General features: G+C 34.6%; 1 protein-coding gene across 6 annotated transcripts in view; it reads left to right on the forward strand.

Annotated features, from left to right (window-relative positions):
- LOC128227140 (E3 ubiquitin-protein ligase MYCBP2-like) overlaps positions 1-12082 on the forward strand; it is a 76682-nt gene that overhangs the window by 22844 nt on the left and 41756 nt on the right. For 4 of the 6 annotated variants that reach the window (XM_052937380.1, XM_052937384.1, XM_052937381.1 and 1 more), the window contains 13 exons: positions 844-954; positions 1587-1709; positions 2260-2341; positions 2938-3052; positions 3239-3329; positions 3457-3588; positions 4205-4283; positions 4907-4924; positions 9220-9294; positions 10281-10450; positions 11036-11161; positions 11562-11689; positions 11984-12075. In XM_052937380.1, the coding sequence (XP_052793340.1) occupies positions 844-954; positions 1587-1709; positions 2260-2341; positions 2938-3052; positions 3239-3329; positions 3457-3588; positions 4205-4283; positions 4907-4924; positions 9220-9294; positions 10281-10450; positions 11036-11161; positions 11562-11689; positions 11984-12075 (1342 nt within the window). The remainder of the gene's footprint in view (positions 1-843; positions 955-1586; positions 1710-2259; positions 2342-2937; positions 3053-3238; positions 3330-3456; positions 3589-4204; positions 4284-4906; positions 4925-9219; positions 9295-10280; positions 10451-11035; positions 11162-11561; positions 11690-11983; positions 12076-12082) is intronic. The other 2 variants (XM_052937383.1, XM_052937386.1) reach the window with 1 other exon arrangement.

Here is a 12082-nt window from a genome sequence, read left to right on the forward strand (position 1 = left end):
TAAGGTAGTGTGTTTTTAAAGCATGTTCCTTATCATCTAACAAAGTCTAGCTTGTGTGTTTTTTACAAAGAAGAAATAGAAGAATAGTCTAGGCCAGCGAGAAGCATTGATGCTGTTGGTTTGTAAAATCTTTAATCTTGCCACAACTCAAAACCCATTTATTTTATTGACGTGTATAAACATTTTAAAATGGCAATGGGCATATGTTCCTAAAATGGCTACAATATTTCTTGAATGAGGCCCCTTCGTCAAGTGGAATAAGCGTTGATTTCCCATATGGTGATTCTGTTTTTAAAAGATCAGCTTTTTTAAAAGATATGCAAGACAAATTCATCAAATTTATCTTGATCTTCATCACTGTCAGTCATAATCACTTTCATATTTTAAGCAAAAAATGAAATGAACTTTCAGCACTCATCTTTGAATGATACTGTTTGGACTGCCTGACTACATTCTGAACACCTCTGTCTTACTTCTGTTATCCTTAAGGCAAACTATGTAATTGAAGCATGAAGGTTTTAGCTAAAGATATTTAGAAGGATGCTGCACTCTGCCGTTTATTGTAGGACCTGTCAAATTCATAATATTTAAACTATTCACAGCCTGATACTATGTGCACTTCTTACCCTAACACCCTGCTCCTTATCTGCAGCACCCTGCCCTTTAGTTAAAACCCTTAGCATGTTATTCTCTCATGAAGTTAACTTATTTAATCATTGCTTTTAGATTTAAAGTATTTTTATGTGAGGTGTTCAAAATATTGGTTTAGTGTTTTATCTGTAGTATTTCTTATATAAAATATAATGCCGTTTTTTATATAAATAATACATATTCTGTATTAAGGTGGTAACCGGGATGCAAAGAAGGGTCCCCTTGTAGACCTGTTTGCCAAAATGGAGAGATCACGAGCCCAACAACAAAGAAACAATGTTAAACTCCAGCACAAGTTCAGAAGTAAGACCCAAGTTGTAGAGGAATGTGTTTGTACGGAAGCAGTTCTTGAATAATATTCTGATGTTACACATTTTGAATGTTCTTGTTCTGTATTTCGGAAACTTAATTAATTGAACCAGTAGTATGCTTCATGTTTCCATGACTACCGAGTCTTATTGCTTGGAAACACTCTAGTTGACTATTGTATGACTAAGATTTGATATTTTGTGTTTTATGTATTTCATCAGTGAGATAAAAATACTTGATTTTATTGGTTAAAGCGGTTTCCAAAGAAGGAATTTCCATGCTCTGTCATGTTTGTAATTCACATGGTATGGTTATGCTTGTAAACACATATCTTTCGCATAAATGATCATGAAATCTTCCTTTTTTGTTTTGACATGTCACAGTATTGAAATATAAAATAAAACAATAAAATCTAATTTATGTCCAAAGGCCAATAATGATGTGTTCTGGGTCATTTGTAGCAAGACCCATAACTCTTGCTAAGGTGTTTGCTGGGATATGCCCATTGATCATGGCCTGAGAAGAATGGACAAGTATTGGCAACAGCTCCCATTACTCTTGGTAGAACCTGAAATCTTGAACTTCAATTTTATATGTGTAATTGAACTGTAAATGACGTATTGCAGAAGAAGAAGTTGAAGGTGACAATGATCAAGGTAACAAGATAGTGAGCCTGCCACCCCAGGATATCGCAGTAGGCCCTGGGGATGTCCCAGTCACCCAGATAGCCTGTGGCATGCACCATACAGGTAACTGAAAACATTACCCTAATCTCATGTGTCTTTGAGACACTATTTTTACTGATTTTATTCTAAAATGTTAACCTGCAGGTAACATATTGTAGCAGATATGTACATGTACATGATATAAGTCTAATGGGAATATATATCTACTTTTACAAGTCTGAAAACCGTTTGTCATCTTAATGACGGTATGAAACCACAACTCAACCCAGAATCCTACTTAATGTTGTTAAGTAAAAATCTCCTTGTGTAATATCAAAATTCCCTGGAATTCAGGCCGAGCTTCTCAGAAATATGGAATGTTTGTCCTTGTTACAAACCCCCTTCTAGGATTATTGATGAATTGGCCCCTGGACCTTAAAATATTGACTTGGAAAACATTATATACCTTTGTTATAACTAAAATGTAATGTAGAGAGTATTTTTTATTATTTATATTTTCAAGGTTTTATTTTGAAGCTGAACTTTTTTTAAATTTTATTATTCAAGGTAGAAACTCATTTTTGACATTAAATTTTTGAATATATAACAATGAGATGAGTTGTTATTTTTTCAGCTGTGCTCCTTCAGAATGGTGAAGTGTACACATTTGGTAGCAACCAGTATGGCCAGCTTGGGCTTGGAGATACTATTACCAGGTATGTGTTGACTGCTTTCAAAATATACTGGATATTAACAAAGGATAAAGTCTATCTTTGGCAGAAACAAGACCAATATGAGCAAATTAGTAGGCTGATTGCATCATTTGATTGCTTTGTTATGTTTGTTAATTTATAGATAAGAGTTTTAAGCTAAAGTCAAGAGAGTTATGTAAGGGTGCTGCACCCTGTCCTGTTATGGTAGCACCCTTCTACCCTCATGGAGACCATCATGTGTACTCTCCTGCCTTCATAGAATTTAATGCTTAAGATAAAAAAAAAACTTTTGATTAAAATTTGACATTTAAGTATAAATTCATAGAAACTTGACATATTTGGCATTTCAAACCTATTATTACTTCAATAAAGAACAATTCCTACTTTTTGTGTGAAATTCATTAAGTTCAAATTCTTCACTGCCAGATACATTGTGCCCTTTTCTCCCTTAATAGCACCCTGTCCTTTTTCAACAGCACCCTGTCCTTTATAAAAAACCTGGCTAAAACCCTATATACATGTGCCTTCCGAATGGGTATATATATGAACAAAATAACATTTACACCCATACACACACTACAATACATATTGCACACCAGGGGAACTCCAACACGTGTACCATTGCCCAGCACGGCCCAGCAGGTGGTGACAGGGAGCCATCACACGGTCATACTATTAGCCAATGGCCAGGTCCTTACCTGCGGAAACTATCAGGTAAGCATTTTAGTTGCTTACATGTATTTTAGGGTAACCCATGTTCTAAAGTTAATCAGCAAAAACTGCCGTTTGTCTTTAAATAGCTTTGTATTTTTGAAAAATTCTTTTTCAATGGCCTCTTCTAAAGTCGTCAGGCTTTTGATAAAATATTTTTGATATTACAAACATTTTTGTGTATTGTAGAAGGGAGCCCTGGGTCGTATGAATGCGGAAGATGGAGCTAAGTCAAAGATGAATAACTGGTATGCCGTGCCAGGGCCAGTACCTGGAGTGGGTAAGGAAATGTTCTTGTTTTTATTTTGATACGGTTAGAAATAGATTAGATATGTTGGGATGATTAATTTGTTAAGAATTTGTAGCTTATAAAACTTAAATGATCAATTAATTCTCCCTCCCCCCAGGAGCCAGGTTTGGACGTCGTGCCACATGGGTTGGAGCTAGTGGAGACCAGACTTACATGAGGATTGATGAGTCCCTCATCAACGCCCATATCCTGTCATCGTCCAAGGTGTTTGCGAACAAAACCACCATAGGTAAGCTGTATGGCATAGGAGAAGTATCTACTGATTGGGATTAAACAATAAATTAATGGGGGATACAGTGGGGTTTTTTCTACCTAATATTGGGCAGAAATTGGGCCCCATTCATTATTTAAAAAAGACTTCAAAGAAGAGTACAAAATTCACAAATCCAAAAACTATTACATTACTATGCCTCCATTTCCTCTATTATTTTGTTTATTATTCTTCCAATATAAGAGTACTTGAGCATAGAATTTATTGTAAGCAATGATATTAGCCCCATTTCCAGCACTATGTTTTAAAAATATAGCGTTTGGCTATTTTCCCACGTCTAATGGCCCTAAACCCATCCACAATAAGGTGAGAAAAAAACCTGAGATGATTTTAGAAGTCTGGAATTATTTGACAGTGGATTTGAGATATCATGATATGTGTCTTCTTGTTTTGTAAATAAATATTTAGCATCATTTGGACAGTGAATATTGCCCGTTGAGCTAAAAGATGATGTCTTAGAATTTACAAGTGATTGTAATTTAATGCTAATGCATAATTTGCATCAAGTGTAAGGAGGCAAATATAACATAAGGGAATAAGTCACTGGCAGTGATAATTCTGATATACATTAAAGGTCTGATACCGATGGGAGAGGACAATGCGGGGATCATGAAATGTCTGATGATCAACAAGACTGATGGAAACTGTAAAAGGTAGGTGTCTTTATGGGCGTCATTTTGGCCTTTTAAAGCATAAGAGTAGGTGCATTTCAACTTGAAGCATCATTTTAGTTTTGAGAATGAAGCTTTATTTTTTTTTATTGCTTTAGACTTTTTTTTATTGCTTAGATTTGATATGAATTGCAGTTCAAAGGCAGGTTTCACAACATTTGTCACAAAAAAATATTTTGCTGTCTCAAATCCTATATTCAGATTAGACAGTTTTAATAACAAGAAAATCTTTTTGCTTAGTCAATTATTCGACTTCAGTTTCTTTGTGAAACTTGGCCTAGCTTGTGCTGCATGAATGAACATGTTCACCTCTTGCACTGAGATCCAACTAATTTATTTTTGTGGTATTTTATCATGAAAGTATTGCTCTATAGCAGAATAGTTCATTTGCATTGTAGTAAGGGTTTCCTCAGAATCAAAAGTATTAGAATAAAATAGATTGACATGCATAACAAAGTTTCAAAAATATATCAATCATCTAAATACTCAAGATTTAGAAGAGTAATATGGCATTTTGTGACTATATTATGTTACATGTATGTCTTAATCAGAATAGATAGATATACATGGATTTCAAATCATAGCATGTTTATTTAATCTTTCAGTTCAGTTGGAATAAATAGGTACTGTTACTCTTAGCTTCCTTGAATTTCACCCACTGAAACTAAGTTCCTTTACGCATACTGTAGTGCTTTGTCTGTTCCAGCTTTTGTCCTATATATTCATGTTTGTTTCCTGTAATGAAAGGTTATTTTAAAACTTTAAAATACCTTCTCTGATTCCATAGCACTATAGTATGACAGACAGCCTAGGTTTCAGTGTTTTAACAGTTTCTGTTACCAAGTTTATGTTCATTTTTACTTGTTACTTTGTTTTTATAGATAGACTCACTGAGTTGTTACTCATTCAAACTCTAACCAGTGCCTTGTCTTCAGTTAACCTGGGACTTGAAATCAGTTATCTTCATGCATTAGGTAGTGTCTAGTTTATACTGGCCTTGTTCACCTTCAAATGAGCACCTTAGATTTTGCAAAACTTTTATTCATACATTCTAATGTTAACCAAGTTTGCTGTTTATTAATGATGAAAGAGAAGAAATGATTACATATCCTCATAGCCTTTGTGTTCATTGGCTGCAGTAACATGCAAAGGAGGATTTTAATATGAAACTTGGTACCCATGTTAACAATGACATTATAAATTGAAAAAATAGTCCCATATTTCTGACATAAACTTTTGCTAGAGTTATGCCCTTTGACCAACTGAAATAAATGGAGAAACAGTGGCAAATTTTTATTTGTCAAAGCCTTGATGTTATAGAAATGACAATGTGTTTAGAAAAATGAATGTTTGTCTTTATGGAAGCATGGTTTGTTCACATGAATACTTACATTACATGCATGATTGTTTTAACAAAATGCACATTAAACAAGACATTTTGGAAGACTAAAATATTCAACAAGGTGGGTGGAGGTTGTCCGGTAAGAGCAGTGGTCAGGGCACTCGCTTTTCCCCTTTGCGACCTGGGTTTGATTCATGGCCAGGGCGTATGTGAGTTCATAAAATCAGGCCAATGAGAGTGATTAATATAAAGTTGTAATAAGTTGTTTCACAATTGTTGTAAAATATTAAAGTTTAAACTAACTAGATTTGTCCCTCAACAACTGGGTAAAATAACTAGTGACATGCATACTGTACTTTACAGAAGTTCCTTAAATATGATAAGATGCAATTTTGGGAATCAGTACAACTTACATCAATAAAAAACAAACGGGACTTGAAAACTGTTCCATTTCTTTAGCTAGTAAGTTTATTTCAAAGATAAAAGACAAACTATTTCCATAACGTTGGTGTCTTTTATGTCTTTGATGGTGTTCAAAACCATGGCAATAACTATAAAACCATTCAAGAAATTCATTGAAACTTTGTGTACATGTTGCTAGAGACAATACGTTCATTTATTATATACCCATCATAAATCCACTCTATATATGTCACAAAATACAGTAGTCCGTATTCCACTCAAGTGCAATAAGACCGTATTCCACTCTTGTGATGTCACGTCATAACAAGTATCATTGCACGATGTTAAAATAATGTCATAAAACAAAATAGTGTGTCGTTAAAATGACATTTATTATGAAAACATGTGGCTTTTAAGTGATCTAACCAGTAATGTATATAATAAAAAAGTTATTAATACTGCGTTTTGATCCGGAATGTTGTATTTGACTCTCCAGGATTTTTGCAGATTTTGATTTTACGAGGCTTGTGTTGAATTGAGTTGAATACAACCTCCCGGATCAAAATGCAGTTCTAATAACCCTATTTTATTGCAAGACCCTTGAATCTGACGTTAATATTTGACAAGTTACTAGTATGCATGTTGTAAAGCTGGGTAAGAAACTTGATAAACATTGTCGGTAGCTTCGCAGCTCTCTTGTTTATATTTTGATTGGGCAGTAAATATCTATAGAAATTTTAAGTTGCAAATATGTTTTTAATATGTGGCGCTTATTCTGTTTGTTATTTGCTGTTGCTGCTTAAAGTGTTTTCACCTTCCCAGAACGATGTATTATTCCCATCCAAATGTTTGAAATGACATTTACTGCCATACTTAATTTATCCCTCGTTGCATTTGATTTAAAATTGGGCACATAAATAAATGTGTCAAATATATTCGAAAGTTTATTTCTTCTCAAGACATTCTAGCATAGAACAGAAATGACCAGATATAATGTACTTTACAAATATTGATATCAAAATAGCACTTCAGATAATTCCAAGGGAACTTATTTTGTATGCCAGGCTGCAGTGTATACGTGTTCATTACTGGCCATACAACTGGTAAATTATGACTGCACATTTACATAAATCAAAAGGCTAAAAAGCACTGCTTGACCTGAACATGCTTTCATTTCATGTATAATTACTAGGCACATTTTAATGATTTAATTGCAAAGTAACAAGTTCTACACAGTTCCGTAACTTGCATGGATTAACACTTCATCCTGCTCTTAGTATACTTCATCACAGTTGGTACTGAATGTTCTTTTCTGGCATTTTGGAAAGTCTTAGCACTGGCCATTTGAGAGTGTAATTGGACACACATGTGATCAGTCATTCCTGTAGAATTCCGTCTCCATCACAATCCAAGTCGGGGCTGCATTATCCTCCACGGCGATATTGACAATGTCTGGCCGACTGTAGGCTAGGTCCATGTTGGCTAGGAGACGCATCCCTGTATTCCAACGGTACCTCAAACACAGTTTGTGGATGATAGTCTGAGCAGAGAACCACTTTCGTAGTCTGTAGATCTTGAACAGACGCTTGACGCCCTCAGCCACAGACTTGTGCATCAGCAATGCCATCACACGGTCGAACTTGCCCTGCACGGCGCAGTTGAGGGAGTGTGTGTTTATCCTCCTGATGTATCGATCTGAAAAATATAAAAGTTTATATTAAGAATAAACCAAAAGGGTATTCATTTCAAAATTAACGAAATAAGTTCATATATTGAAGTGTTAGGTGTCAATTTATGAATGTTAGTGAAGGTAACTTAGAAATGAAACGAATGAGAACACCCATCTCTGGATCAAATACACCAATGAATCATTCAATCAAACCATCATGATCCAATCAAACATTTCTAAAACATTCCTTCAAATAGATTAATCATAAGAAACCAGGTTTTACCCATGTTGAGAATGTTGCTGACAGCCCTGTCGTGGCAGCGAAGTATGGACTGAACCTTCTTCACTTCTTCTATCAATTCCATAGTGCACATAGTTAATGCTATTACACTGTTCTAATATAAACTTTTGTATAATATGCTGTACTACACTTGAACAAATTATCCTATGAAATATGTTGTATTCAATCCAACTACACTAGGTAGAGTGATATTTGATTTTACAATTTTAAGAACTGAATTTTACTTTTTTGATTTTTTGTTCATTTTATTTGTTGAGAACTTAATTAACTTCTTTTTGTACTCCCACAGTTTGGAAGTGTTATTTTTATCATTTGTAATATCCTTTCTTTTGATCTGAATGGACCCACTTAATTTTTTCACAAAAGGCACCTGTTTGTTTGCTGATTGATTAATCATTGTGTAATTAGAAGACAATTAATGAAGTGTGGGGGGATAATTAGGTCATGGGGGGATAATTAGGTCATAAGTGTGAGAAGTTTGAGATAATCTCTCAGGAAATATTGATCCTATTCTGAATGTGAGAAAATTCAGATAATCCCACAGGAAACATTGATTCTATTCTGTTCAGAAAATAATTCTTTGTGGGTTGTAGGTTCAAGTCTAGGACAAAAAAAACACACACACAGAAATTAACAAAAAAATAAGTTATTTATTAACTTCCATATATTTTTAAGTCTATCATCCTCCCAGAAAAGACCAGTGATTAATCATTGTTACTTAAATTGAAGCGTTTTACTGTTGTGATAGCTAGTGTATATTTTCAGTTTTCAAAACCATTAAGTGAGCAGGGTGGGCCCTGACTAATCACTTAGAAGACCAAAAATAAATGCTTACTTTCAAAATGCGAAAGGCTTTTTCAAGCTTCGAAATAAGTCACTTAATAAAACCAATTAATGACTAAATAGACATTTGGTGGTTGTTTCAATAATAAATGGAAATTTGGAGATTATAATCTGCTTAATGGATTTTTTTCTTGTCAGAGCTTTTCTAAATTATTAAATGTGGATCTGTTTGGCAAACCCATTGGCTGGGACATGAGCATGAATACTTATAGATGAAAAAGAACTATGGATTGTAGTTTTATATTTAATTGTGTATTCATTATAGTCTTGTATAAGAAATGCCTTTCCCAAGTTTCCTGAAAAAGTTTCACTATGTTCTTCTAGCGACCTCTAACCCTCATCTGTGACCTTGTCATTTCAGTTTTGGTAGTAGTGAACAGGTGGACCTCTCAACCAAAGCTGTCTGCCTTGATCCCAGCTATGATGTGCTATGGAGGTAAGGGGGGGGAGTGAGCTTATTTACTTTCGCCATCGGGTTATACCCATTCGGCGAGCACGCTACGTTTTACAGTATTTCTACAGATTGAATAACATTTATAACATCTTGTCTTTAATCGTAGCGTGGGTGCTTTGGACTGTATATATATAAATAATCCTACAGAGTATGTACAAATCTAGTGTTAATAATTCAATATTTAAATAATGTCTTAAGAATATATCACATACGCATCGAAATCAAACACTTAAAATACATCATAGAAATTATACTATAATTTGTTTCTATTCAAACATTTTATGCTCAGCCTACATTTTGAAAAGATGTCTAAATTTTAAAATTCTTTACAATAGTAAGTGTTTATATACAACGTATCCTTGGCATTATAACAACTAGCTAGTAAGTTTTTTTGTTGTTTTTTTAAAAGACAGATTTCTCACTAGTTAGTTTCCTAAACCACCCCCATCGAGATGGGGCGGTATATGCTGGCTATGGAGGTAAATGTTGCCTAGGTTAATGTCACTTTGAAGAACAAGATGCAGCACATCATAATGATGTTAATTATCTGTTCTTTTCTTTGGCAAGAAAAGTTATTACTGTGTCATGTATTTGGAAAAAAATATGAACAGAATAATGATTCCTGATTTCATGTTGAAAATGATAAATTGTCTTTTACTATGGTATGTTTTATTTAAATAAATAAGTGACCTCTTATGATATTAAAGCAGATTTATATGACTCATAACTTTGTTTAGTTTATTTTTATCTTAGTATCCAAGTTTTATGGATATAATTTTGTATTTTTCCATTAGGCATCCATACTTGTATAAATCTGTAAGATGTTTGTAACTAACTGCATAAATTGCTATTTGCCAATGTTGGCTGCAGGCGTGCACTCTACCGCATTATTCTAAAAGCTATCTCAATAGCGAAATAGCTTAACTGCCTCTAGATTCATTTAAATACCTGGTTTCTTATCTTTTCAGCTACAGCCAGGAGACCAACGAGGTGGAGTGTTACAACGTGATCTCAGCTGAGGCTCGCCCACTCAAGCATGATGATAAGGTGGTCAGCGAGATCTTCAAGCCCGAGCTGACTGTGCCCACATGTTGGACTACAGAGGCCACAAGATCACACTGTGCTCTGCATGTTCTGGGTATTAAATAAATTATTGAAATACTGCAAAGTTTGATAATGAATTATTGAATAAGAACAAGCATTGCAGGAATTGTTATGTTTCACAGAGAGGAAAGAAATGTTTTTTATATAGACGAAAATGAAGAAAACCCACAGAGTGAAAAAAGATAACTACCAACATAGCTAATCTCATTTAGGACAATTACAAGGAAATTGAATGATAGCTTTTTCCAACTAGTATTTCTCAGTGGTAATAATGTCTTTTACTAAAATAATACATTGATGTGTCAGTTGAGAATAAGTTTATTTGATATTGCAATTAACACAATCAATTTAATTTGTAACAATGACATTATGTTTAACGGAACATGTTGGTCTTACGATGATGTATTCTCATAAAGAAAAGATGGCCCCAACAGAGGAAAATATTTATGAATGGGAAATAAGAGTACTTCATCTAAATGGTGCCAGATCTTTTCCAAATGCCTTAAGTATCACACAGTTTTTTTACCTATCATCAAGTATATGTAGCTGTACCAAATGTGCATAGAGTCTTCCTTCTCAGTCCAGTCTCTGCCTTAAGGCTGTGATGTTACTTTTTCAGGATGCTTGGATACGTTGATGCTGGCCCGTCAGAACGGCCTGACTGTGGTTGAAGAACAGAGAGAGAAGGCTGCAGCTGCCAAGGTCTACAACAAGGATGACTTCTCAGTGGTCAACAGGTTTGAAAGTAAGTGGAAGCCACGTTCAGTAGCTGTATCAAATGGTAAGTGTGTCATCAACTTGCAAGGTAAGACAAGTGCATCCCCAAGGCCTGCCCTTATACCCTCAGCCACAACATTTACAATTTGGTTCCCAGCTTGCAGTGTATGCCCTCTGGATGTAAAATGAAGAAAACAATTTGCTACTGTGAGCTAATTTTACTTTTAACTGAACTAATCTAGTAAAATCACTTGTGCTTTAAAACTAGTGGTTAAAAAAAAAATTGTGTTGTAAATATACATATTGACAGAAAAGAACTAAATTCATATCAATAAATTATCTTTAAAGGCAAAAAAGTACACATCAGCAAAATGTAAAAGTTTACACACCAATTACTTCACTTAACTTATTCCACTGATTCTCCACAGACCATGGCGGAGGCTGGGGCTACTCTGGCCACTCCGTTGAGGCGATACGCTTCATGTGTGATACAGACATACTGCTTGGTGGATTTGGGCTCTTCGGTGGCAGGGGAGAATACTTTGGAAGGATCAAGGTAGGAAATCAAAATCGAAGAAGTTTGGCATAATAAAGTCATTCATGTATTGCATTCAACCTGATGAAGGCCAGGATTGCCTTAAAGTTGTTAAAATAAATGTTTTAACGTTGAGGTTGAATTTTTGTTATAAATGTTATGTGTATTTCATCATTTCATTTATTTGAGTTCTAAAATACTATGGTATACCAAATCCCATCTCTCTGTAATATTATATGAGTACATCTTTAGCTTTTTAAGCCAGTATGAAATCAATGAGCCACTAACAGTAGCCTTTTATTCATGTCTATTCAGCTGTTTGAACTTGGTCAAGATGGCGGTGAAAATGAAGGGGATGGTGAAATGTTGGGGGAGACAGAGGAAATTGCCTTTGAATGTGCCGCCAGGTAAAAT

This window comes from Mya arenaria, chromosome 3 (assembly GCF_026914265.1).
Source record: "Mya arenaria isolate MELC-2E11 chromosome 3, ASM2691426v1".
NCBI classification, from domain to species: domain Eukaryota; kingdom Metazoa; phylum Mollusca; class Bivalvia; order Myida; family Myidae; genus Mya; species Mya arenaria.